The sequence below is a fragment of the Coturnix japonica genome, chromosome 14 (assembly GCF_001577835.2).
Source record: "Coturnix japonica isolate 7356 chromosome 14, Coturnix japonica 2.1, whole genome shotgun sequence".
NCBI lineage: Eukaryota > Metazoa > Chordata > Aves > Galliformes > Phasianidae > Coturnix > Coturnix japonica.
The window spans coordinates 6,413,165-6,440,235 of NC_029529.1; the positions used below are offsets into that span (position 1 = coordinate 6,413,165).

Below are 27,071 nucleotides of genomic sequence, written 5' to 3' on the forward strand. Positions count from 1 at the left end.
CCAGGAGCAGCATGGCACCCCATGCACACTGCCAGATTTGCAGCCTCAGCCATGGCATGGGATGCACAGACTGCTCAGAGGGGACAAGACACAAGAGAGCTCATTAATGGCACAGAAGAACCAGGAAGCTCCAGCTAACGAGGGAGCGGAGAAGGAGCAGAGAGCGCTGCCAATTAAAAAGAGAGAACACAAAAGGCAACAGGCAGATGGGGAGGAGAGAGCAGCTCTGCACAGCCACTGAGCTGGCTGCCACCTGCACAGCATCTCACCTGCACTCAAGCAGTGATGGGGAACACCAGGCATATGTGAGTGCTCAGTGCTGCCCAGCAGCACACCATGTCCTTGGGAAACCCCCATGTCCCCACAGACTGTCCTGATGATGGATGTGCCATGCGGGAACACAAAGCTCCCTAGGCCTGGCTCCCTGCACTCCCTCACACCATGGCCAAGCAGTTGATGTCTTGAACCCTGCAGTAACATGGGGACTTGGTGGTGTGGGGCAGGGCAGGACCCTATCAGCAGCTCCAGAAGAAGGAACTGCACTGCTCCTGGGATCCAGCAGGCCTAGCACAGCCGGACCGTCTCCAGCCAGAGATTGCTGTACACGCAGAGAGACGCAGACATCTGCCATAGACACCGACTATAAACAGAGTCTGCTGCGTGTAAACACCGCCTCGGGGAGCTAATCCCAGCTACTACTCTCATAAATGCCTTTACTTAAATGACGGGATCACAGTAGCTAAATGTACGCTTGGATTCAGAGCCCGGCGCGCAGGAACCAACCCCATCCTCCCGCCCCACACGCTCCTGCAGGGCAGGATACGGCGAGCACAGCACGAGCAGCTGCATGTGCAGGGCTGCATTTGCAGGGTGAGCCATGCTGCTCAGCCCCAACACCTGACCCCATATGCCAACTGCACCCCAGTGCCACTGCTCTGGGCATCCCAGTGCTGCCTGCTCCCCACGGGTTGCATTGGGGTGATCACAGCGTGCCAGTTTCCAGGGAGCGGGCATCTGCACTGAGCAGATGGCTCCAACCTGCACTATATCAACATCCATCTAATGAGGGGAAAGCTCAGCTGCCCCTCTGCCTCCCTGCCTCGGTGGCCACTAATGAGCCTGGAATGACGGGGTGACCCCATGGGTGCCCATCACTTTGTGTGTCCAATCCCCACCCAGCCACATCCTGCCAGCACCATGTCCCCATCTGGAGAGCATGGCAGTGATTTCAGAGGGTGCGGGGGGATCCTGCAGCAACATCGCTGCAAGCTGCCAGATAAAGGAAGCATCCAAAATAGCTGCTCTTAATTATATCCTTGCTGACGAGTGCCACACAAACAACGGGCGCTGAAAGCTGCCGTTGCACGAGGAGCCCTGGCAAGAGCCGTCCAATTTGCTCTGTGTCACTGGGTCCCCATGGGTGCACGCATGGGCTGAGTGTGTGGCTGTGCTTGTGGGAACCTCATGGAGGTGCCAGGGCTGAGGCTGGCGAGGAGTGGGGAGGCTGTGCCCATAAGGAGACTGCCCCTCGCTGCTGTCCAACAGCAAAGCGTGTGTTCTACTGCAGCCAAGGTCGTGCCAAGCACTGAGCCCCGCGCTATGCTGAGATGCTAATGAAGCCATTATCGTCTTCAGATCAATGTTGATGGTATAAATAATGCACTGGGAAGCAGGCGGACTGCTGGCGAGGCGCGATTGTAGCAGGACTGCGTGGGAAGGGGTTGCTTGGGGCAAAGAGATGGTGGAGCTGGGATGGACCCATTGCAGCCGGGTGCTCAGTGCCCCTACAGCTGGATGACAACTGCCCTGCACATCTGCACATCCACCACTCAACACAGCTGGACAACAACTGTCCAACACAGATGGACACCCCAGCACCAACCACAACAAGACAGCTGCCAGTCACAGCTGGATGGATATCCATTGCACTACACCTGGGTATCAACTGCACATCACAAACTGCTCCCCAGGACTCTAGATTCTCCGCCAACCTGTCACCAATCCCATTCTCATCCCGGTACAGTGGCACAGCTCAGGGACAAGGCACTGGGTGCAGGAGGGCTGCGGTGGCTGCAGCATGGCTTTCCCCAAGGGAAAAAAGAGGACCATGGTGAGGCTGAGGGGCACTGTGGAGTTGTGGGCACTGATTGCTCCTGATGCCCTGGCCCTTGCACGGAGCCTTCCCCAGGGAGCCAAGAAATCTGCACTTCAAAATCAATAGGCCGTGGCAGCCTGAGTCACAGTGCTGCAGCAGCGGCAGGGCTGTCCCCTGGGGCCAGAATGAAGCAACTTAAATGCAGCTTTCAAGAGGCAGCGGGGACTCCTTTGTAATTTTTTTTTTATTTATAAAAAGGAAACTTTCCGAACCAAAGGGAGGAAGGACGGGCTGTCCCTCCAGGCTGCCAGGGATGGCACCAATGGGGGAGGACGGCACACAGAGAGAGATGGGCGCTGAGGAGCACGGGAGCACCAAGTACAAAGCCAAGGGCTGGGGCCAGATCCACCGCCTTGACCACAGCTCCCAGCAAAACCCAACAAAACCCAGGTCCTTATATGAGACCCCACAGTGCCCACCAGCACCAGCTTGTGCTCACCAGTGGCTCCACCAGCATCCCTGCTGCCACACATCACTGGGCCGTATCCTCACCTGACCTCTGCCGCGTGCCAGGGAGCCTGGCTGAGTCACACACCGCCATCGCTCCCATTGCCCCCCAGCCACCCCACGCAGCTGCAGTCATAGGGACAGCAGCAGGGAGGTGACACCAGCACTGCAGGGGCAGCACAGGGCTCAGCATCAGCAGCCCCGCGCCAGTCGCACACCCACCCACTCCCATCTCTGCTCAAATCCCTGCTGGTGCCGTTTTCATGGAGCCTTAATTGAAATCCATTCTCCCAGCTCCAGGGTGATGTTAAACAGGTAATTTTCAGTAATCACACCGGCTGGAAGGAGTTACTGCCAACATGCTGAAGCTGCCGCTCAGCATGAGACTGGAGGGCACACACAGGTCATGGAGAGGGAGGCAGAGATGGGGAAGGCGCTGGCACTGCATGGGACAGACACAGTCCTGCCTGGCCCTGTCCATGTCCCCACTTCTCCCATCCCCTCACATCCTTCCCATGGGTGGGGAGCACTGGGCTGCAGGAGGGGGGCTGACAGCATCATGCACCTTAATGCATCATTAACTAATGAGCATTTGCTTTCACCTGGCATCCTATCATCCAGCTGTGGGCATCGCTGGGAAGCAGTGGGGAGCTCTCTGTGCACACAGCAGCACCCATACTTGTGCATGCAGAGAACACTGCTGCAGGGCCATGACTCGAGCTCCCAGACACCACACTGATACATCAGCCATAGGGTGTGCACCAAACACAGCACCCACAGTGCCATCGTTTGTCCCTGTCCACTCATCACTACAGGCTGCTCTATGTCCACTGCACAGCAAGGGGGCACACAGCCAAGCTGCAGCAGGGGCACACTGCTCTCAGCCGTCTCACAGCTCTGCAGGGCTCAAGGACCACTCCCCAGCATCCCCACTGTCACCACAACAGCACGTACTGCAAATAGTTGGTTTGGGAACTGGGGTATGAGGGCTCAGTGAGAATCACAGAGTGTGCGAACACTGGAGTGAAGAGAGCCAGAAGAGCTGCTGCCGAGCAGCGCAGAGCCGTGAGGAGCACACCATAAACAGCCCAGCTGCAATGCAGGAGCTGGGCAGGTGCTGCTTTATGCACGCCAGCAGCACTGGAACAAGACCTCCATGGGCCTCGGTGAGGAGGCGGTGCAAGCCAGGCCCCCGACAGCCACATCTGGAAGGGATCAGCCAGCGGCTGATTCTGCTGCTGAGAGCTGGCCCCAGCGTCGAGCCCCACGCCAGGCCGGGGCCACAGGCATGTGGAACACATGGCTGCAAGGGGCGAGCACACAGGCAGATGCTTGCACACTGCACACGGATGCATAGAGATGCACAAGGATGAACACGGATGCTGATGGGCACATGCAGGCGCTCACACACACATGGGCAGAGCAGAGCCAGCGCAGAGCAGCCAGCTGCAGGCACGATGCTCAGAATGACAGCACCCACTGTGACTGCACGCTGACCCCAACCTGCTCCATCTCCAGCTGACTGGGGCCCACACATGGCACAGTGCTGGGATCCCAGCAGCTCACAGCACCCCAATCCTCACAACAGGGATAGTCGTCACTACACAGCACAGTGACCTTGCTGGCAGGGCCCAAGGAGAGGCTGCTCCCCACAGCCCTGCACTCCCCTCGCCATGCAGCTCACACCAGGCACAGCACCCATCCGTCACAGTGCCACGGCAGCAGGCTGTGCGGGGATGGTGCTGCATCCCTGCCTTCCCATTTTTCAGGCTGATTGCTCCTGTCGCTGCAGAGCCCAGTGTTAAACACCTCATTTTCTACTCCCATATTGAGTTGGAAAATACTATTAACATTTCATTACAGCTTAAAGATCCCTCTCAGACTGGCATGAGAGCCGACCCGTTGGCAGCATTGCTCCTTGCCCAGGCACGCTGTGCTGTCCTGCACATCTCTGCTGCACGATGGGACAGTGATCAGACAGTGCATCAGTGCTGTTGGTGCAGCACACCAGCCAGCTCAGTAACTGACCCAGCACAGAACACCCCTCGGGAGCAATGGGACAAAGCACGGACAGAGCAACAGAGCAGAGCACAAGCAGGTTTTGACTTGCCAGCCTCCTTTCCTTGCCTGCAGGAGCGTGGTCCAGCAGTAATGCAGACCGGCCATTAAACATCAGCAAACCCATTCTTCAGTGCTCTCCCTACAGTGCTTTGAAGACGTGTGAAAGGCACCTTTAGCTGTCCTGCATGGCAAAGCGGGTGCAGAACGGGTTTATGGCAAGTGTTCAGCAGGAGGGGCAGCAGCCCCTGGGATGCACAGTGCACCAACAGAGCACAGCAGCACCATCAGGAGCAACATGGCAGCTAACAAAGGCACAGCCTCAAGCATCGCTGTCCTACATGATGCATCCCACAGCTCCTGCCTGCCACATGCTGAGCACAGCTACATCCATGGGCATTGCCATTGCTGGGTCACAAAGTGGGGCCCTGCAGGCACAGGGCAGTAAAGAAGGCTGGTGGTACTGAGGCTCACTGATCCATGGAGGCAATCACAGCTTTACCCAGTGCCTGCGAGGGGAAGGGAAGGGTTAAAGGCAGAGCAGCCGAAGCAGGAGAGAGCCAGACGCCAGGCTGGCTACGGGAAACCACATGCGGCTGTGAAGGGGGAGATGGGGCTGCATGGAGCACCCGGCCCCACAGCACTGCTGCAACCCCAAGAACTTTGTGGTACTGCCAGCACCCTGAGTTCTTGATGGCATTGCCAGGACCTCAAGCCACTGGTGCTCAGCCTGGTCCTGGCCATGCCCAGAGTTTTCCCCCACCACTGAGCATTGCGCTCTGGGGAGCACAGTAGCACAGTACAAGGTCCCTATGAGGGAAGCACCCTTAGAGCCCCAGCAGGATAGGCTTCCTGCCTGCCACAAAGGGCTAATTGGTGTCACACCAGGTGAATTCAGGGCTGCATGAGGAAATTCAGGCCAGCACAGGAGCCCAGAACTGGAAGCAGGGTTCTGGCCTGCATCCCCTGCTGCTCAGACCCTGCAGCCGGCCCCAAAACAGGAGCAGAAAGGGAGGGTTTGTGCCGGCAGCTTTGGCCCGGCCAGAGAGAGATGCAAGAAAATGTAAAATAAATACATGTCACCCCGAGCTGAGTAATAATCCCCCTCTGGAAGGAAACTTGGCGCACGCCAGCGTGCTCCCGGCTGCCAAGTCCCTGCTCGGAGCAAGGCTTCACACGCGGTTATAAACCCTGAAAAGAAGTTTATAAGGGAAGCACTGACACCTTGTTAAGTATTGCAGCAGCGGGGAGCCAACTTCAGCCCCTGTGCTGGGGGTGGGCATCTCCCCATGGTCTGTAACACATACAGAGGGCAGCACCCCATGCAGCTGTTTGCACAGCACTTAGGGAATGTGCAGCAACAGGAGCCGTGAGCAGCAGCCATGGATGGGGAAGTTTCCTGTGTTGCCAGAGGGATGGGGAGGGAATGGGGCTGCTCCAGCGGCCGCTGGCCACACGCACCCTGTGCACTGCACCACAATTGGATTTGCAGCTGCCCTGCCTTTTACTGCATGGAAATTGAATTGTAAAATGTCAAAGACATTTCCTAACTGCGCCATATTAGCCTGGTTTTATTAAATACTGTTATCAGAGGAGATTATTAATGCAATCAAATGCAGGCCAAAAAAAAAAAAAAAAGGAAAGAAAGAAAGTGGAATTAACTGGTCACTTCTCAGGATGCATCAGAGGACAGGATGCTGTGTCCTGGGCCTTGGGTATGCAGGGCTCTGTGAGGACCCCACGTGTCCCATAGGCTCCACTTCCTGACTCTGGCTTCCACTTGCTGATCCCTTCACGTGGGACTGGCAGGTAAAGCTGTGTTATGCTTGGAGGTGCCCAGTGCCACAGAAAGGCAGTGCCAAATGTGGGGCAGCCTCGCAGTGCTTGCTGGGCTGAAGTTGCCTCCTGTTCCCAGCATCTGCCCATGCTACTTGTTGCCCCATGCACCAACCTGCACTGAGCTGCCCAGCTCCTACACCAGCTGCTTCACTCACGGCCACACTGGTGCTACACAGGGCATGGCACAGAGTGCAGGTGGCAACACAGTCATTATGCTGTCCAGGGCAAAGGGACCCTGAGTGCTGCCTGTGTCCCAGGGCAGTGGGGTCAGGCTGGGCTGGGCCCTGTGGCAGAGAGGTATGTTAGGAGCTGAACCCCTTGTCTCTCCTGAGCCTGGTTCCAGTTGTCCTGGAGAGAGGGACCCAGAGCATGTGAGTACATCAGCCAACACATCTATGCTACACAACCTGCTGCATGTAGAAGTGATTCACAGAACCCCCAGCCCAGCAGGTGGGAGAAGCCAGGGCAGAGGAGTCCATCCCGCAGCTCAAGGCAAGGGCCCTACAGAAGCCATTTCCAAAGCAGGTGAGCCAACTGTGGCAGCAGTGTCACAGAGACGGAACCCACCTGTCCAAAATGTCACTGCTGAGCATCCCCTGCACCAACACAGCTCAGCCCATCTCCTGGTACCCAGCACACCATGACAGAGATGCAGCAGCAGCACAAACCCAGCTGGGGACACCTCGAGCCCCCATCCCACCCCACAGCACCCAAACTGCGGACAGAGGCGAAAATGCCAAGTCATGACAATTCTTCGAGGTAGCACAGGGGAGGAGGGGACAGGGAGGGGAACAGTTTGCTGCCAAATCCCTGCATCTGATTTGCGTAACTTTCAGACAACCTCATCAATTATGGATGCCCGGGAAGCGAGCGCGGTGCGTGTTGCGGCCAGCACGGGCCCCACAAACTCTTACTCCACTCTTCTAAATTGGGCCCCACGTCGCCATGGCAATCCGTGTTAATTCACGCAGGGATTTTTAAAATCTCATTTATTAAACCCCCACATGAATAGGATATTATCCAGATAACAGAGCTACAGTTACAAATCTTCCTGGTGCCGAAGAGCACGGGGAGCAAGGTGAGCATAGGAGCTACACATAGAGGTGATGGACAATATGGGACACCCTGGTGCTCTGCACACCCCCATGCTCCTACAGCCCTGCTGCAGGGCTGCTCACATGCCTCCACACCAGGAACATGGCACTACAGGTTGGGTTCTATGAGGAGCTGGAGTCATGGCACCAAAGACTCTGGCACAGCTGGAGGCATGAAGCTCAGCTGGGCATGGAACAGGAGGGGGTTTGACCTCATGGGATGTCCCTTGTCACCTTCCTGTGAGTCCAGCACACAGAGCACTGCCAGTCCCTACAGCCACCCCAGCCCTTGGGCTCTGCAGTGGGAGATGCAGCAGGGCTGGGGAGAGATGAATGTGATGCAGGAGGAGGTGGTGGCACTCCGGCACCACTGCCTGTTGCCACAGCAACACCAGATGGGCACCCCGGCCATGGGGTTTGAGAGGGGAGTGTGGGGACAGTGCTGTGGGCCACACACAGTCCCATCACCACACACCACTCTGAGGCCATGGAATCAGCAACACCTGAATTGGGTTGGGAGGAATGAGGCTCACAGCTGGAGCTCGTTCTCTCCCCACACAGGCCCTCAGCATTGACAACACCTGGGCAACACTGTGGGCAAGGGAGACACCAAAACAGTCCTATGTGGCACCTGGGCACAGTGGACCCCATGCCAACCCTGTACAGCTATGGACACAGGGGGTCACAACCACTGCCCTGCATGGCACCGAGGGGACACGAGGGCCAGACCTGCTCAGCATCAAGACACAGAGAGCACCACAATGTCCTGCTCAAGTAGAAACCCCACTATGCAAAAGGGGAAAGCATACAACCCTACATGGCACTGGGACCACGGGGTGCCCACATTTAGGGCACGCTGGGAGGGAAGGACACGGGGCTCAGTGGCAGTGGGGTTGTGTGCTGCAGTCCCGTGCTCAGGGACAGCCCCTGGCCCCGCACACCAGGCCTGAAACCTGCAGCTGCATCAGCGCCATGAATAATTCAGTCCCGGGTGAAACGCCTCAGCAGAGCCGTGCACACCGAGCAGAGACTCCAGAAGCTGCACACACGTACACAGCGAGACATGGCTACACCCCCACAGCCCCGCGCACGGACACACACATTGGTGTGCACACACCGAGGTGTGCAAAGCCCCGACGCAGAGCTGCACGCGGGGAGATACCCGTGGAGATGCATCCAAACACCCCCACACAGAGAAACACCAACACAGACGCATCCCAACACACATATGCCAGGGCACACACCGGCACACAAACACAGACATGCACCCAAACACGGGCACACATGCACACCCGAACACGCACGTACACGAGCACAGCTGCACACACGTAGGCACACACAGATGTGTGCAAGCACTAGCAGTCCTGGTGCACACACACACACGCGCTGTCCATGCACACACACATGCATGGTCTATGCAGTCACACGCCGTACGCACACGGATGCACAGATACCCCCAGCCCAGCCCTGGGGCTGCAGCCCCTCACCCTTCCCGATCCCGGCAGGCTGCTCCCGAGCACAGGACAAGGGCAGCCCGGCCGCTGCCCGCCTGCCCCGGGCGTACCGGAGCCACTGCGGGGCCGTACCGGGACCGCACCGGGACCGGAGAGCACGCAGCCCCGCGCAGCGCCTGGGGATGCTTCGCCGCCGGCAGCCCCCTACATCCCCCACCTCCGAGCGGGGCCGACCCCCCCGGGGCACTACCGGGAATGCTCGTGCCCCCCCCCCTAACCCCCCGCGGTGCCGCGGATGGGCACGGCGCGACTCGGCCGGGTCCCCGGAGCAGCGGGTGGGCGCCAGTGCCCGGGGAGGAGGGGGGATGCCCGCGGTGCCGCCGCCCCCGACCGGCCCGTCCCCGCGTCGCGGTACTCACTGGCTTTGCCGGGTTTGGGCCTCTGCAGCAGCTTCTGCACGGCCGCGATGTCCTCCGCCTTCACCGCCTGCACCAGCTCCTGGTCCTTGCCCATGGCTCCGCGGTGCCGGAGCTCCCGGCTGCGGGCTCACGGCCCGAGCATCCTCCGCGGTGCAGCGAGAGGCGGCTCGGTTCGGTTCGGCTCCGCACGGCGCGACGCGACGCGGCGCGGGCCCCCCCTCCCAGTCCGCTCCGGAGGCGGGGGCGGCGGCGGCGGGCGCCCGGGGCGGGGCGGGGCGCGGTAGGGCGGGGGGCACCGGGAGCCGCACCGGGGCGACCCCGGGGGGCAATGCGAGAGGACAGGGGGGAGCCCCGGGAGGGGCCGCACGGAGGAGCGGGGCCGCCCCGCGCGCGCGGGGAGGGGTCTGGGCTGCACAGGGGGAGGAAAAAGAGGAGGAGGAGGAGGTGGAGGAGGGGGAAAAGAACGAGGAGGGGGAGGAGGAAGGCGCGGGGGGGCCACCCCAGTGCCTGCGGGCGGGGCACGGGGATCCCCTCCCCGGAGCGGGGGAAGGTGCCGAGTATCGGGGAGGTGGCAGCGATCAGTGCCCCCGGACGGGGAGGGTGGGCACAGTGAGGCCTGAGCGGGGCGAACCCGCGGCTCTGCCCGGCGGCACCTCCAACCCAACCAGGGCCCGTCCCGGCTCTACCCGACCGCTGCAGTCACCGCAGCCGGCCCCGGGTGGTTGATAGCAAAACCAGGCTGAACAGCTCTCCCGTTTCGTTAAATAAAGCCCCGATTGCTGCCAAATTTTCCACTGCCGTGGACACAGTGGCTGGTGACATATGTCCCCGTGCATCTTTTCGTGGCATAAATGTCTGGGGTATGGGAGGTGATGGGAGATGCCTGGCTAGATGAGGATGCTGCAAACAGGCTTGGAAATGTGGTGATGACGGACGGCCCCATCAAGGTGCCAGCAGTGTCTGGTCAGAGCTGAACACAGCTCCACCAGCACGAAATCACACTCAGATTTCTGCTCTCCCGGGTGAGTTACTGTCTCAAAGCATCTTTAAAGGCCCAGCTCTGGCAAAATAACCTATATACAAACTTATTTATACACATATAAATATTTATGTTTATATATATAAAGCACCTATCACTTTATTTATAAACATTCTCTGGAAACACACTGACAGAAGGAGTAACCAACCTGCAGACCCCAAAAGGCTGGTACCCCACTGACGAGTCACAGCAGGACAGTGGGTGGCTGCACAGGGTGAGCAGCTGTGGGGCATCCCAGAGAGCAACACATGGGACAGGTAACTGCAGGAGAGGAGAGGTGCAGGACGTGGAGAAGTACATAGAGCAGAGGGAAGGATGTGGAGAGCAAAGCAACACCCCAATAAAAACGTATCTCCCCTGCCACTGCAGTGCCCCTGCCCACCCTGGCTACAGCCTAAGGACACCCTTTGCAGCCCGTGGCTCTTCCTGCAGTCCCCCCAGCTCTGGGTGACCCCCCACCAGGGTGCTTCTCTATTCCCCACCCCCCACTTTCCAATCCAGGACATTTGGGTTTCCAGCACAAAACGCCGCCTAATCTGTTCTCTAATCCCACAGGCTGGCACTGCACGGCTGTGTGGGGACCTGAGCTGTTGTGCTCCTGGGCTGGGGGCTGCCATCATGCAAGGACATAACTGTGGCTTCTCCACAAAGGCCTCTTTGTACCCACAACCCTCTGCAGTGAAGCTCTCCTATCCATAGACTCCAGGACACCAGGACACCTGCAGCTGTGCTAGAATCTGGGCAGCAAAGCTGTGTACCCCTCCTGCCCCTCTGAGATACACTGCAGCAATGGCAGCAGCCTCAGATAACTTTATATCCCTGCAGCTCCCTCCAGGCTCTTTTCAAGCCTGTTTGGTCCTTGCAGAATAGAAATCCATGCAGTGAACCATCTGCATCCCTGCCCTGTACACACAGAGCTGCAATCAGCACCCTGCACTCAGGGAGCTGTGAGTTTGGTGGCACACAGAACCCTCCCCACACACACACACATACACAGCCCCTAGATGCAGCAGTAATGTGGCACATCGCAGTGAGCACTGCCAGCACAGGAGGCTCCAGGCACTGGCTGAGAGGGAGGAAGGGAGAGATGAAAGGATTTGGGAAGAGCTCAGCGCAGGAAGAGAGTGCTGCTCTCCTCCCTCCCAGCCATCAGGGAGTCAGTGGCGGCTGCTGCTGCTAAAAGCAGCCACGGAGATGGGGAGCAGACGCTGGGGGCCGCTGCCAGGCCACCGTCATACCGAGGCACACTGGAAAAGCCCCAAGCAGCTCTCACCTTGTTGCCTCTGCTCCTGGCATCACTCTCACTGCGTTGGGTGATGAACTGAAAGGAGAGGATGGCCACTCCCAGGAGCCCGGTGGCACTGTGGGGCAGTGGCTGCCCCCTCTCTGCCCTCTGCACCCTCCCTGCCTGCAATGGAAGATGCTGCAACCAAACTCACCAGCTCCGGCTCCAGCCCCAAGTAGCTGAGACCTCCCTGAGGAGCAGGGGTCCCCCAAGATGGGGCAGGGACAATCAATCCCATCTTCCAAGCCCCATTTCCTCTATGCCTGCAGGGAGGGGGCACAGTTGCAGTTCCCCCCCACTCCCCATCCCCCAGCACTCAGCAGCATCTACGAAAATACTTTATTGAGAAGTGGGGCACGCAAGGGCTCTCTGCAATACAAATCAAACCACAACCATGCCTTGAACAGAAGAAGAGTGCAGGCCAACAAACAGACCATACCCGTGGACCCTGCTGCCCAGTCCCTGGGGAGACACAGCCCCTAAGGTGCCTTGGGCTGGGCACTGAGACGGATGATGGCACGGTAGTCCCGGACCAGGTCCCGCAGAGGGTCCAGATAGGGGTTGACATTCTCCTCCATCCACTCCTCCACTGTGTCAGGGAAGTAGATGCTCTCCAGGCGGGCACGCAGGTCCCGGACAAAGCTCTCCCAGTCCTCATGGAGCCTGGGGTGGGGAGAGCAGAGTGGGAACGCACCCCAGAAACAAACTGAGACCCCCTTCCAGCCCCACGCAGGGTTGGGGGTGCTCCAAGCCCCCACACATACTTGAGCACCTTGCTGCCAAAGCTCTCCAAGTTGCGAGGGTTGCCAAACTGGTGCTTGCGGTGGTAGGGGCTGAACCAGCCCTTGATGGCACTGGAGAGGCACAAGGAGACGGGAATGCAGGGAGCATGGGACCACCCCAGACCACACGGGCCCACTCTGCTTCAGGGGCATTCATAGCCAGAGCCCTCCCCTGTGTTACCTTTCCTCCTCCAGCATTTTGGTGATGCTCTCCTTCAGGTGTCTGTTCACCTGCTCCACCATGTGATAGATTTCTGCCCCAGGGAACGTTCCCCTTCCCTCACTGCAGGGAAAACACAAAGAAGGGAAAGCTCAGGCTGGGTGGTGAACCCAGTATCTGACCCCACTGTGTACCCTTCCTGCCTGGTCACGTACCACATGCTCTGCTCCAGCTGCATGCTCTGGAAGCCCAACACCTCCAGCACCTTCCTCCGTGTCTCTTCCATGAATCCCCCTGGGGAGGGCCATGCCAAAACAGAGGGGTGAAGCCCCCAAGGATGCTGCAGTGTGGAAAGAGGGGGGAAGAGGGAGCTCACCATTCACCAGGGTCTGGAGGCATATGGCCAGGGAGGGAATGCCGACAGGCAGCAGTTCGCACAGCACTGAGTAGTGGTCATACCTGCAGGATGGGAACGCAGTGCCAGGGCCTCACATGGGGTCACGTAGGGAATGGCATGCATGTATTGTGGCCCTCACCTCTGCCATCCAGTGAGGACAATGCCCTGGAAGCGCAGCGGGGCGAAGCGTGGCATGGTGTCACGCACCCGCAGCCAGCTGAGCTGGTTCTTTAGGTGGGAGCTGAGGGGGGGCCAGCTCTGTGTTGGACCCGTGGTGCCCTTGAAGGCGCTGGCAAACCACACGGTCTCGAAGCCGCTCTCCATGTACTTGGTGATGAATTGCCCTGCAGCAGCAGGGAGCAGGGTGGTAGGCACAGATCACAGTGACTGCACTGCAAGCCCCAGGACTGTCCCTTCTTGTTGAGCAGCCCTGGGGTCCTGGCATGGCACCTTACCAATCTGCTCTGTGTCAAAGTCAGGTGCATAGAACCACACCACAGGTGAGACATGCTTTGCTATTCCAGACTCTGTAGGGCAGGAAAGGTGATGTGAACACTGGGCATCTGGAGCTTCTCATGCTCCCACCACGATGCCCAGACAGTGCCATGTCCCCATCCCCAGCCCCTCACCCTGCAGGGCTCCCACACTGATCTTCCTCAGCATGTCGTCCCACATGAGCACCCGCAGTCCCTGGTAGTGTGTGGAGATGAAGTCCAGCACCTCCTTGATGTGGTTCAGGTATATGGTTCCTGTATCACCTTTGTTGTGGCTCATCCAATTCCTGGAGTCCTTCCCCTCCCCAAGGTGGAACACCTGCATTTGGGGCTGGGGATGCTCAGCATGCCTGGCATAAGGCAGTATCTGGGTCCCATAGAACTCCATGCCCACCTCATCTGCACCAATGTGGATCCACGAGGAGCGCCTGTGCTTCTCCATCACCTGTGATAGGATGACCTTGACCAATGCCAGGGTGTCTGGGACATGGGGGTTGAAGCTGTTGGGGAAGCGTTCCACCTCCCGCAGGTGCTGGTACTTGGCGTGTTTGAGGATGAACTGTGAGGGGAGGAAAACCACCATGGGGGGGAGGAGGGACCAGAACCAAGGCTCCATCCCCAGGACAGGTGCCGGGGACTAAGGACACAGACCCATTCCACTGTGTGCTGTGGCTGCCCAACCCTAAGAGTGCCTCTACCACTCGAGGTCCCCATCCCACCCTCAGCCCCCCTCAAGAAATCCTGTGGCCCCTACCTCCACATGACCGAAGGTCTGCACCAAGGGAACCACCTCCAGCTTGTGGAGCTCTGCCAGCTGCTGGATCCACTCAATGTCCTCCTCACTGGGGAGGGCAGGGACAGCCTCAGTGGAGGCAAGAGTGTATGAGAACATTCCCTCCTCCTCCTGCACCTCCCTGCCCTGCCCCAGCTGCCATGCTCCACCCCATATCTCCTGGATTTCCCATGCTTGAACTAAGGATCCAAATATTGACACCATGCAGCAGGAAATTGGCCTGAATTCAGCTCCAGCATGATAATCTTGGGCACAGCCCAGGCAAGTCACACCCAGTGCTGGCACCAGCGGTGCTGCCATCCCCCCACCAGCATAGCACCAGTCCCACTCACCTGTAAGCATAAGGGGACTTGAGGACCTCCAGCTCCCCTTTGAAGGGGAACATATCCTCATACTCAATGAGGATCCCATTGGCTCCCAGCCGGGACAGGAGTGGGAACAGCTGTGGGATGGCAAGGTGAGCTCAGCAAGCAGGCACAGCCTGGTCAGTCTGACCCCAGGACTGCCCAGCCCCCAGGCACCCTCACCTGCTCCAGGTAGGAGACCCTGGGAGCAGCTCCCTTCAGGTCCAGGTGAACGAGCCTCATCTCAGTGGCACTGAGGTCCTTGGGGAACTGTTGTTTAGGTCCCTGCCTTGGGGCCATGATCTTTGCAGGGTGGATTTCCACAGCCTGGTTTTGGAGGCCAGAGTCTGCCACATCCCCCCAGAACGTGCTGTCCTTGCTGATGTGCTTGTGCAGCTGCAGAGTTAAGCTGCATGGGGCAGAGCGGAGCTGGGGAGGCACAGAGCTATACCCCCAGCACCAAGTCCCCACAGGACCAGGACGCCATTTTGTTTCCCACCCCTGCTCCCACCTCACCTGTCACGGAAGAGGAACTTGATGCCAGCCAAGGCCACGACAAGCAGCACAGCAATACGCAGCAGGTTCAGCTTGTGACTCCGCTGGAAGGCCATTGCTGTGGGCACACATGAGAGGTTTGCCCATGCCACAGCACCTAGGCCGGGCAGCCACAAAGAGACCCCAAGCACAGGGCACATAGAGAAGAGGGACATGGAGGTACCATCCAGTCACCCTGGTCCTCATCAGTGCCACGCTTGGAGCCATCCCATGTCCCACCTACCTTGTGTGCCTCAGTGCCTTCGTCTGTGCCTGTGAGCACAGCCTCCTTGTGCTCCACCAACACAAACAAGGCGGCAGCTGTGAGGCAGGTCCTGTTACCGTGTGCTCCTGTGTCACCTCTGAGAGTGGTGGGATCAGGGCTGCGTCACAGGACAGCTGTGCCAGGTGGCATCACGGGGTGGGCATGGCACCTCCAAGACCTGTGCTCAGCCTCTGAGCGAGGCAGGAGCACAACAGCCCCAGGTTTGAGCCCGGCGGGAGGAGCAGTGCTTTCCCCACGGAAGGCAGAGAGCTGACAGCACAACTGCTCTGTGCTGCCCAGGGTCTGCAGGGATGCACAACAGAGTGGGAGAGATAGGTCAGATTAAACCAATGTTCGATCTCCCGTGGGACATACAGCACACAAGAGGTATGGGGAAGAGTTCCTCCCAAAGAGCTGTCACCATTAAGATCCATAAAAATGCATTTCATGTCTTTCCATGCCCTCTCCCCAGACCACTTGGAAGAACTCCTGAGATAGTGATCCACTAAACCCCATGAAAATGAGCCCAAAGCACAGGCAGCCTTTGCAATGCAGGAAACAGCAGGTTCCCCTTCCCCATCCCCCTCTGTGTTCACAGCAAGGGATGGCGCAGTGCTTGGCCCCATGGCACAGTGCTTGGACCCCATGGTGCCACCTTCTCACTCTGGAGGATGCTGCCAGCTCTGACACAGAGCCACAGCAGTTCCCATACAGGTGGCACTGCAGGAACCACTCTGGGACCCACATACACCTGCAGCTCCAAAGCACTTCCTTGGGGAAGCACTGCAGGGGAAGCAGAGCACACCCCATGCACCCATTCCTGCAGTGTGGGTGGGCACATAACCACCAGACCACCCCCCTTCCAGCAGCAGGGCAGATGCAAGCAGCCTCTTCTAGGGTTAAATTCAGCACCGACTGGATTTGGAAACTGAAAAAAACTAAAAACATCAAAAGATCTCGGTTGCTGCTGTTGCAGAGCTGCTCAGCTGACTGCGAGGGTTTTGTTTGTGTTGCCAGAGCGGTGGCACCAGGGGAGAGCTGCTGCGAGCCGCCCAGCGCCGCGGGCTCTGAATTAGCCCTATTCTAGATGCAACCCTAATCCCTGCCGACACCTCCTGCACAGCACAGCGCAGGGCAGCGCTGCACCCGGACCCAGCGTGTCCCGTAGGGCAGCACGGGGCCCTGGCACAGGGCAGAGCAGGGCAGCAACGTGCGGGTGTGTGCTGAGCATCCACGGCCATGGCCGCGGGTTGCGCCCTGTGCTCGTGTGATGCGCCTCGTGTGCGGCGTGGATGCGCTTTGTGATGCTCCTGGTGCCTGCAGGGGACAACGGCGGCCCTTGCTCTGTGCCATCCCATCCCTGCAGCATTTCCATCCCGCCCGGCGATGGATGTGTCAGCCCTCGTGGGAGGAGCTGTGCGGGTGCGGGAGGGTATGGGGCTCTGAGAGCGGTATGGGGAGCTCAGCACCCCCTGGCCGCAGGAAGGCCGTTCATAGACAGAGCGCTAATTGCACTGCCATGGCAACACAGCGCCTGATCAGAGCGGGGATAAATATTTGGACAGACGCTGTCAGCTCGCCAAGACCGGGCGTTTTTAATATCCGTTATCTAACTCGAATAGAGCGCAGGTTGCCCGGATCAGACCCTGCCGGTGCCGGGCTGCAGCACCGATGGCAGCAGCGGCTCCCTCCCATGGCTGAGCGCATCTCGGGGCCGTGTCCCGCTCCCCCGCAGCGCCCGGCCCCGTTCCCCTCTTACCTCCCGGAGCCGCTCAGCGCAATGCCCGGCCGTCCCGCCGCCGTTGCCATGCGGAGCCCACGCTGCCGCAGCGCGGCGGTGCGTGCGGGGGCGGCCGCGTGGAGCCCAGCCCACACCCCCGCTCCCGGAGCATCCCCGCGATTCAGCCCCGGTACCGCCGCGCCCGGTCGGTCCCGCTCCCCCGGGACAGGGACGCACCGGCCGCCCCAGGGAACGGCTGCGCCTCCCGGTGCGGTACCGCATGGCGGCCCCGGTACTAAAGGACAGCCCCAGCCCCCGGAGCGCCCCTTACCGGCAGGTGCGGTACCGGGCGGGCACCCCCCGGGCGCGGGTACGAGCACTGCCCCACGGCCGCCACCGCCGCTCTTAAAGGGCCCGACAGCAGCGCTGCACCGGCACGGCGGGACTCTGCTGCGAGCTGGCTCAGTGCCCTGCCGGCCCTGGGACGTGTGTGCCCTATTTGTGCCCTATTTGTGCCCTATTTGTGCCCTATTTGTGCCCCGTGTGCCCGCACCCCGTGTCCCGGTACCCGCACCCCACACCCCCATCAATCCCCAGCCCCCTGCCCCGCTCCGCTCGGTGCGGCCGTTCCCATCACAGCGCCCCCTGGCGGCGATGTCGGGATGTGACTCACTCAGCGCTGACAGCGCCCCGCAGTCCCGCCTCACCGCCGCTGCTCTCTGCGCATGCTCCTTTGACATCACCGACCCGCTTGCGCAGAGCCCGTACCGGCTCCGCGGTGCCGCCGCCATGAACGCGGCTCAGGGCACGGTGGGCAGCGACCCCGTTATCTTGGCCACGGCCGGGTACGACCACACGGTGCGATTCTGGCAGGCGCACAGCGGCATCTGCACCCGCACCGTGCAGCACCAGGACTCCGTATCCTGCACCGGGACCGGCGTGAGGGGGGAGGCCCCGGTGTAACGGGGGGGGGGGGTCCCAGCTTAAGGGGGGGGCCCGGTGTAGGTGGTGGGGTCTCGGTGTGGTCTCGGTGTCATACAGCCCTTAGCACTGCTGGCAGCAGGTGAACGCCCTGGAGATCACTCCTGACCGCAGCATGATCGCAGCCGCAGGTGAGCCCCGGGGTGTTTGGGGTCGCTGGGTGCCCCTGGTATTTCTGAGCTCCATTCGCTGCCATAGGGTATCAACACATCCGTATGTACGACCTCAACTCCAACAACCCCAACCCCGTCATCAATTACGATGGTGTGAGCAAGAACATCACGTCCGTGGGCTTCCACGAGGATGGGCGCTGGATGTATACGGGTGGGGAGGACTGCATGGCACGGATATGGGACCTCAGGTGAGCGCGGGGTCTGCTGCAGGGAGAACATTCCTCCGCAGGCTCGTGTGGGCTCATTCGGTCTCTTTTTTGTTGCAGGTCTCGTAACCTGCAGTGCCAGCGGATCTTCCAAGTCAATGCTCCCATTAACTGTGTCTGCCTGCACCCCAACCAGGTACACTGATTGTCACTGGCCTTCCTGGAAAAGGTGATGCTCCCTCAAATGCTTGGCAGTCTGGAGCATTGCTCAGCCCATGGTCTTGGTTGCATGGACCCCTCGGCTCTTGGTGGCTTTGCAGCTGCACGTCCATGTATTCCCTTGCAGAGCAGCTGCTGCATGACCAGGCTTGGTGCAGGCAGAGTGTGGCCCTGCCCCTGCCTTTGCTGCTTCTTGTCAGGGAACAAACATCCTCAAGCAGGGCTGGCAGCCAGCAGATGTCTCTGGCTTCTGTCTTGCTCATACTGCACCTGCAGCAAGCATCAGCATCCATGCTGGAACCATCAGGTTTTTGCTGAGCATCTTTGTGCTAGTTACCTGCTGGCTGTTGGACACAAGCAGTGCTACCAGTAGAAAAAAGCAGAGGCCAACAGCCCCAGTAAGGTCTGTGGTGTCTTCAGGGTTTGCTGGAGATCCACCACTCAGTTCAAAAGCTGTCAGAGAGGTCACTTGGGTTAAAGAAATGGAGCTAATGGGGATGATGGGGATGCATTAGTGGGCATGGTGGTGAAATCGATGCGTATCATTGCAGTGTTAATAACGCATCTGATCCATTCTTTATCCATGGTGCTGCAGGGTGGGAGCTGCAGACAAAGCAGCATAAGGTTGGTTTTTTCTCAAAGCAAATCTTTTAAAAAATATGAATAATAGAAATGTTTCTTTGCTTTTGATTTCTGTAAAAACTCAGTATTACAAATACTGAGTTCTGGACTAAATGTGAGATTGGTCATTTGGAACTGACTTCAGCCAAATGTTGCTGCTGCTGCACCATGAGACTCAGAATGTGTTGCATTAAAACAAATACTGTGCATAAATCATGTGTGTGAGATAATCACTTTGTGTTACTGTAGAAGCAATGGCTTGTGAGCAGGACAGTTAGTTAGCCCAGAGGTGGCAGTATTTAATCAGATAGATCCACAGTATGGACAGGGTGAAGCTGCTTATTCTCAGAGAGGGATTTCTCATGGCCTGGGTAAAGCCACGGCTGTGTTAGAATTGTATTTGCAGATGCTGCTAAGAGTGGGCTAGGAGGTGTCCAGGAGATGCCTCTGCACTACACAGTCAGCTAAATATATCAAGGGATGATTGTCTTCTCCTGAAGCAAGCCGTGGGTCACAGGTACAGGATTAGCTGCATCTGATGACCTGATCTCCTCTAGGGATTCTGCTAAAATTATGGACAGTGTAAGTCTGTCGATAAAAAGCCGTGGTTTTAATGGAGTGCTGCCAGCATTGTCTGCTGCTTTGAGCAGCAGGGATTGGAGCCAGAGCTGCTGCCCTTCAGCTGGCTCCTGTCCTTACCCTCCTGGAGCAGGAGAGACAGAGAAAAACCCACTTAGGCTTGTGTTCTTCAGGTACCTGTCACTATTTTCTTGCAGGCTGAGCTAATTGTGGGTGACCAGAGCGGGGCCATTCACATCTGGGACCTGAAAACAGACCACAATGAGCAGCTGATTCCAGAGCCTGAAGTCTCCGTGAACTCTGTGCACATTGACCCTGATGCCAGCTACATGGCAGCTGTCAACAGCTCGGTGAGCTTGGGCATGAGATGGGATTTGCAGTGCTGGGTTGTCCTTGTGGGGCAAAAGCAGCCAGTTTCTATGCACTATAGAGTTTTGCTGTGCTATGATGGGACACAGAGTCTAGGCTGCTTTTGGCTGAGGTCCACAGAGCCAGTCATAGACGTCCCATCTCCTTGCAGGGAAACTGCTACGTGTGGAACCTGACGGGTGGCATTGGAGAGGAGGTAACCCAGCTGATCCCCAAGACCAAGATCCCAGCACACAACCGTTATGCCCTGCAATGCAAGTTCAGCCCTGACTCCACGTGAGTGTGCTCCTCCACCAGATCAGTTCAGCTTGAATCTTGTAAGGCAGATGATATGGGGTAAAGAAATCTGATTACTAAATACGCAGGGCTTCAGTTCATTATTGTGCCAGGCCTGCATTAATGAGGCCTTTACATGTACAGCATAACTAATAAGATTACCTATGCGTGTGTTATCCTTGCAGGCTCTTGGCTACCTGTTCTGCAGATCAGACATGTAAGATCTGGAGGACTTCAAACTTCTCTCTGATGACAGAGCTGAGCATTAAGAGCAATAACCCAGGGGAAACCTCTCGTGGCTGGATGTGGGACTGTGCCTTCTCTGGAGACTCGCAGTACATTGTCACAGGTGAGACCCTGTTTGCCTGCCTGTCTGCAGGCTGGTGGGGCAGTGCTGGGTGCTGACACAGGACCTAGCATGTTATCTTGGTGGAACATTGCTAAACCCATGTATGTAAGGGAAGAAAACTCTGTTAGAGCACCCAGCCTCACGCCCACTGCACTGCATGAAATCCCTTCAGCTTTCAGCCTGTGCTATAATAAGAGGCAGCAGATGCTCTGTTAAAACTGGAGAGATGATCCACTTGTGCAGTTTGTTTCACCTGGTAGAAATGCTGCTTGCAATGCTTGCAGCCCAGTTGTCCTTTCAAAACATGTTATAATTTCCACAGTAACTTGTCTCTGAACTACTGAAGATCCCAGTACAGAAATGCCAGGTTCCTTCCTCTGCACAGCTCCCTTGCTTCTCATATCAGCACTTAACTGTTGACTGAAGCAAGAAGACAACTTTTTTTCTACTTAAAAAACAAAAGAGAAGCTTGAAATGTAACACAGTATCTCTCCCTCCTCTTCTCTCATTCTGTTCCAGCCTCTTCAGATAACCTGGCCAGACTGTGGTGTGTGGAGACTGGAGAGATCAAGAGGGAATACAGCGGGCACCAAAAAGCAGTTGTCTGCCTTGCTTTCAATGACAGCGTGTTGGGATAATGGTCGCATTGGAACAGCAGGACCTCTGCTTGTTTTCTCCTATCTGAAAATGGCCAGCATCCTCTCTGGAGCCTGAGATGTTTGTAGCCATCCCTTTCCCCTGATGGAGAGGACACACTTTGGCAGAAATGGCTGCAGCTGCCTGGAGCAACACCAGGCTTCAGCTCCAGGCAGCTGAAATGTGTTTGGCCTCGCAGGGAGGCTGCTGGGACAAAAGGGAATGGGAGGCACAATGCCACCGAGGGGAGCTGGGTGCAGAGCAGCTGCTGGAGACATCCCTGTGGCTTCTGCTGTTGACAGCCTTGTGATGTTCTTTCTAAATCAGCCTTTCTAAATGATGGAATGGGCTGAACAGAGAGAGGAAAGGCAGCTGCTTTCTTGTTTTGCAATCCCTTTATTCAAATATGTATTCCACAGACATTCTTGGAGATCTGCTCTCTTAAAAAACCACCACCCCCAGCAAGTACAACAACCCAGTGTCAAAACAAGGCATGAGGCCACAAAACAAGAGCTACTCCGCGTGGTTCCTCTGTCTAGATCTACTGCCTACGTACAAGATGCAGCCCTGGAGCGAGGCTGCAAATAAAGTGTCTGTACCAACAGCACTGAGCAGAGTTCTGTTACCTAAATTCTCCTGAACTGCAGCATGAGATCAGCAGGAAGCATTTAGGCAGTGTTGTAGATGTTACCTTCCTTGCTGAAATCAGAGGCTTTTCAGGAATACGATTCAAGTATGTAGAGCAGTGAGAGGGCATCTGTGGCTGCGGGACTTACTCAGGAAGGTAATAGAAGCAGATAGACACACAAATATTGCTTGGAAAACATATGTCAATGCAAAGGTAGATCAACCGCTGCTTCCCTGGACCTGCCAAATGAGCAAGGACAGAAATGGTGAGAGAAATGCTTTTACAGCCCTGCAGCTATGAGTCTCTAGAGAGCCAAACTCGTGGAATGCCTCAGGGAATGACCTTTCTCATTAAAGCTGGAGTAAGGCCATGGTGAGAGCTGCAGGCTGCCTCTAGGGAAAATGAAGGTGACAGGTGTTAAGCCAACAGCATCGCAGAGAGCCGGAGCTGTGCTGCTCAGGGAAGGGGCACAGAGCCTCCAAGCAGCACTGCAGCTCACTGCAGGTTATGGGTGTGAGCCAGCAGTTCAGTGACAGCTGAACAATAGCCTGATTTTGAAGCAGAGGTCACCTGTCCCTGTCCCCACCTTGGCAGCCTGTTCTAGGATTTGCATTAACTTTTGTGCAGCACAGCCCTGTTCCTATTAGAGGTCCTTAACCAAACATGCTTTCTTCTTCTGCAAAGAGAGATGCAGCTTACCATCTGCTCTCCGAACCCAGAAGATGGACATCTGCTCACAGAGGGTTTGGATGGCCTCACCCAGGCCCTTGGGGTCCACTTGTTCCCCTGCCACAATGCCCAGGAACTCCCTGTAGTACTTGGTCTGGTTATTCTGGAGTAGCAATGTGTCACCCTGGAAAAAAAAAAGCCCTGTTATTTCTTCCAAGACACTTTGCTCCTTCAGCCTCAGCCCTGCTCCCACTTCCGACTCACCCCGAAAGTGCCTCACATTAAGTGAAAGCACTCATTAAGGAGCCCCAGTGCCTGGCAGCTGCTTCCTTCCCCATCCATCCCTTTTAGAACCCAGAGCCGGCAGTTTTTATGTCCCTCTGTCCTGGCTGGGTTGGGGCAGCCATGGCCTGAGGAAAGGGAGCAGCTGGCAGGGGCACAAAACAGGCATCTGGCTGCTTGAAACAGAAGCTGCCCCCTCTGTGCATCCATTAGCAGTTTGCTCAGAGGGTCTGTATACGTGATTGACTCCAACTTTCTTCCCTGCACACTGCTAACAAAACCCTTTTGTTTCCTTTTCCCCAGAATTTTGAGCAGGTAACAAAATACAGTGGGACTGGGTTCTGTGAAAGCTCTGCTATTCATGTCTGTGGGACATAGCCCCCTTCCCCAACCCGCAGCTCTGCTCTTTCTCACAGATGGACTCTCAGCAACACTGAGAGCTGTCTGCATCCTTCCTCAGAGCCCTGTGGGAACCAAAGCATTGCCCAGAAGGCATTGTCCTTAGCAGGGAAGGCAGTCAGCATGCCAGGGCTCTGTGCAAGCCTGAGCACCCCCATGTTGCCCATTGCTCACCCTCTGTTCGGTTGCACTCAGCATCACCTGTGTGGTTTCACGGTCCTCATGATCCATTGTGCGCAGGTAGCAGGCACGCTGCTCTGCAGGTCTGTAGCACACATAGCCCTGTGAGACAGATGGGCCTTATTACAGCAGGCAGTGCCCGTGCAGGCAGTGCCCGCACCCACAGCAGCCCAGGAACCTTATTTCCCCTCTAACAAAGCATCAACTGCTGTGCATCCCGATCAGACTGTGGCTGCTTATCTCCAGTGTGATCCTGCAGCTCTGCACAGTGCTGGGGATGCAGATGGAACAGCAGCAGGTTGTGCTTTTCTGCTTCACACCCAGACCCCAGCAGCAGGATGCAGCGTGGCACACTCACATGCTGGCTGTCGTACAGCACAACGGCACTGTGGTTACTCCGTGAGGTGATGTAGTAGGTGACAGTGCTCCTGGACACATCAACTATGGCTGTTTGGTTCCTCGGTGTGTCCTGCTCTCCGTGCAGTGTGATCCGGCCAAGCTGTGCTCCTGCCTGGCACAGAGTGAGGGCAGCAGTCCCACCAGCTGCTCAGCACCCACACACACCATCTCCCCTCCTGCATCCCCACCCCGAACCCTTCACTGCTCTGTACTGCCTGGCAGAGTCCATTAGCCAGAATAGCAAGCAACATGCTTGAGCTGTGTGCTTGCCAGCTTGGGTCTCAATTTACAAATGAAGAGTGGAAGTTCCTCTAATTTAAGCAATGGTTCCTGGCAGTGATGCTGCAGGGTGTTAGCAGCTGCTCAGCTCGCTGCTCACAGTGCTCTGCAGGCTGCAGGAGCTGCCAGCCATACAGCAGACATAGAGTGGGCTGAGGGCAGGAGGAAGTTCTCTGCCCCCAGTGGGATCCTTACCTGGGCAGAGCTGTGGGAGAAGCCGAGAATCCCCCCAATGCTGATGCCAACAGCTGCAAAAAGCAACACGATGGCCAAGATTATCCAGAATGTCCTGGGAGGGTTTGTGAATCGTGCTGCGAGCCTCCTGCCCTGGGAGCCAAGGAAAACAGGGAAAGAACAGGAGGAAAAATTAAAGCTTCTGCCACTGTTTTTCTTCAACATAAAACACAATTCCTGCATGTGAAAGAAATCACAGTGCAAGCTGCTGGGGCTGCTTGAGAGCACAACTGCAGTTTCGCAGCACAGCCCTGCAATTAAGCTGCCTTCAGACCCTGATACGCGCTTTGGATCCTGCTGTGCAGTGTGCCATGCTGACAAAACAGCACCTCGGCAGCCAGGGATGTGCAGCACCCAAAAACACTGCAGGAGGCTGGAGCAGGTCGTGTGGCCACAGACAGAGTGATGCAAAGCAGGCTGTTAACGTGAAGCAAAAAAGCCTGGTGGTCATGCTAGTACTTCCCGTGGCTTGATATAAAAATCACTTTAATTTTTATATTTAAACCATTACATTTAACTTAATGGCACATAAAATCATTTTTACAAAGCAGAAAGAATGTGCTTGCAATAACCACAACTGGGCTTTAAAAAAGAAAAGAAGTTTCAATGCTCCAAAGAATGGAGAAATTCAGTCAATTTGCAGGGTTAGATTTGCTGCAGGCACATCTATGGGCTCAGCAGCTCCATGTCTGCAACTGATCATTCTCAGCTCTATGTAACTCCCACATACGTTGCACTAGGACAGCAGTGAGCCGTAATCAAGTTAGAGCTGTGCACAGCTGGAAGCTCATCAATCCAAATGCATTTGGGCCTCAAACCCCACAGTAACGGGGAGATACTCAATAACCAGATTTCCCCAGGTGGGAAATGAGCAAATGAGCACAGGGGCAGGCAGACACAGCACCCTGAGAACAGACACAGTACTGAGCAAGCACTGAACAAGAGCCCTGTATGATCCTTAGGGATACTCACTGCAGAGACAGCATCGCTGGGGCTGTTCCCACTCTCCATCCTCCACTTCAGATAAGGACGTTGCTCCTGCAGCTCTGCCTCCTGCTGCTGCACAGACTGGGCATGATCTTGAGCTCTGAACGTGCTCAGGAAACCTAAGCACACACCTGCAAAACGTGAATGCGTGTTCCTTGTGGCCAAAGGAGTCCCAGCCAGGTGCTCCTCGGCTCAGACCTGCAAGGAGGGTGAAACCTTAGAGCTGCAGCCAGGAGAGAGGAGGAAGGTGGGAGGACAGCCAGGGGTGCAGAGGGATACTGTCAGTGGTAGAGAAGCGCTCTTCCTGCTTACCTTGTGAGCCAGCTGGAGGCACACAGGTGGAGTATAATTGAAGGCTTTGTGCAAGGGCCTCCCTGTTGGCAGTCCCCGATAGTGGGACTGGGTGAGTCTCATTAAGAGATAAAATGAATAGAGAAAAGTGGCAGCCTGCCCTTGTCATCAGTTATTTTTACATTTCAGCATGAACTTTGTGCTGCCAGATCTCCATGGGCTGAAGCCAACTGTTTATCCTGCAGACTGGTGCACTGCAAGCCTTGGCTGCACAGACACATTTGTGTTCCACATTTGGTTCTTTACTTGTCCAGATCCCAAGGAACAGATCTGAGCAGCAAAGTCACCATCATGTGAGCAGTGCTCATCCAAACACATTTCTATGATGGAAAAGACCCTACAAGAAAAGAGCTCCCAGCTCTGATCATTGTTTTCCTGGGCAGTTCAGAAACTCCTGTGAGAGGTTGGTAATTCTGAGAGCTGCCAGTTGGGAATAACCAAACCCATGGAGGCAAGGGAAATCCCAACAGAATTCCTCCATGTGGCACTGAATGGGATGACACAGCGTTTGGACACTCAAAAGCATAGCTCAGGATGGGGCCATAAGCCATAAGCCTGAACTTCTCAGCACTGCAGCAACAGCCATTCACTGTTCCCCACTAGTGCTCTTTCTGTGCTTCCTTCTGTAAGTCAAAGCCTATTTAATAAGAGCAGCAATCCCCTAGCATGCTGCTTCTGGGGTACATGACTGCTCAGGTGCAATCGAACACGAGGTCAGTATGTCCCAACCAGCCAGCCATCACTCGGTGTCCCATGCTGCTGCTCTGATGCAAAGAGGAACAGTGCTGAAACAGTCTGACCACCAGTTCTGCTTCTGCAAACAGATGATTGAGAAAGCATGAAGGGAACCTCCAACTGCAGTCTACCAGCTGCTTCAGCAAAGCTTAACACCAGAGATTGCAACACAGAAATAGCATGTTCCCCATATCCAGACTTTCTATGTCCACATAAGAGAGTAAGTTTATGTGTCTTAGCCAATGCTAAGAGCCCCATACAGCTCCAGGCACCCAAACAGAAGCAGTATGCTGCAGAGTT

At 56.7% G+C, this 27,071-nt stretch overlaps 4 protein-coding genes across 13 annotated transcripts in view; 1 reads left to right on the top strand and 3 right to left on the bottom strand.

Annotated features, from left to right (window-relative positions):
* The window catches only part of CASKIN1 (CASK interacting protein 1), a 28,299-nt gene extending 18,603 nt beyond the window's left edge, over positions 1 to 9,696 (bottom strand). For 2 of the 3 annotated variants that reach the window (XM_015877002.2, XM_015877001.2), the window contains exon 1: positions 9,467 to 9,695. In XM_015877002.2, the coding sequence (XP_015732488.1) occupies positions 9,467 to 9,560 (94 nt within the window). In that variant the 5' untranslated portion in view covers positions 9,561 to 9,695. Of the gene's footprint in view, positions 1 to 9,466 lie in introns of all 3 variants that reach the window. The other variant, XM_015877000.2, reaches the window with a different exon arrangement.
* Positions 9,697 to 12,115: 2,419 nt separating this feature from the next.
* On the bottom strand, positions 12,116 to 18,071 carry LOC107320811 (hexosaminidase D-like). 7 transcript variants are annotated; one of them, XM_032447547.1, is made up of 15 exons: positions 17,611 to 17,628; positions 15,539 to 15,862; positions 15,277 to 15,373; positions 14,944 to 15,169; positions 14,749 to 14,858; positions 14,378 to 14,465; positions 14,018 to 14,182; positions 13,759 to 13,942; positions 13,585 to 13,656; positions 13,269 to 13,473; positions 13,109 to 13,191; positions 12,948 to 13,026; positions 12,754 to 12,855; positions 12,555 to 12,644; positions 12,116 to 12,453 (listed from the first exon to the last, which is right to left on the bottom strand). In XM_032447547.1, the coding sequence occupies exons 3-15, from the start codon at positions 15,369 to 15,371 to the stop codon at positions 12,270 to 12,272; spliced, it is 1,683 nt and encodes a 560-aa protein (XP_032303438.1). In that variant the 5' UTR covers positions 15,372 to 15,373; positions 15,539 to 15,862; positions 17,611 to 17,628; the 3' UTR covers positions 12,116 to 12,269. The 7 variants fall into 7 exon arrangements, with proteins under 7 accessions (XP_032303438.1, XP_015732514.1, XP_032303437.1 ...); XM_015877028.2 differs by lacking the exon at positions 17,611 to 17,628 and adding an exon at positions 17,319 to 17,539; XM_032447546.1 differs by lacking the exons at positions 15,539 to 15,862; positions 17,611 to 17,628 and adding an exon at positions 17,953 to 18,071.
* MLST8 (MTOR associated protein, LST8 homolog) lies at positions 18,018 to 22,232 on the top strand. 2 transcript variants are annotated; one of them, XM_015876988.2, is made up of 8 exons: positions 18,018 to 18,197; positions 18,343 to 18,391; positions 18,459 to 18,621; positions 18,700 to 18,775; positions 20,196 to 20,348; positions 20,519 to 20,643; positions 20,829 to 20,992; positions 21,512 to 22,232. In XM_015876988.2, exons 1-8 carry the CDS (start codon positions 18,069 to 18,071, stop codon positions 21,628 to 21,630), a joined length of 978 nt encoding a protein of 325 aa, XP_015732474.1. In that variant the 5' UTR covers positions 18,018 to 18,068; the 3' UTR covers positions 21,631 to 22,232. The 2 variants fall into 2 exon arrangements, with proteins under 2 accessions (XP_015732474.1, XP_015732473.1); XM_015876987.2 differs by having other exon boundaries at positions 18,019 to 18,197; positions 18,340 to 18,391.
* Positions 22,056 to 27,067, bottom strand: BRICD5 (BRICHOS domain containing 5). Its single transcript, XM_015876990.2, has 6 exons — positions 25,671 to 27,067; positions 24,660 to 24,791; positions 24,145 to 24,297; positions 23,781 to 23,888; positions 22,956 to 23,109; positions 22,056 to 22,495 (listed from the first exon to the last, which is right to left on the bottom strand). Exons 1-6 carry the CDS (start codon positions 25,707 to 25,709, stop codon positions 22,401 to 22,403), a joined length of 681 nt encoding a protein of 226 aa, XP_015732476.1. The 5' UTR covers positions 25,710 to 27,067; the 3' UTR covers positions 22,056 to 22,400.
* Positions 27,068 to 27,071: the final 4 nt, after the last annotated feature.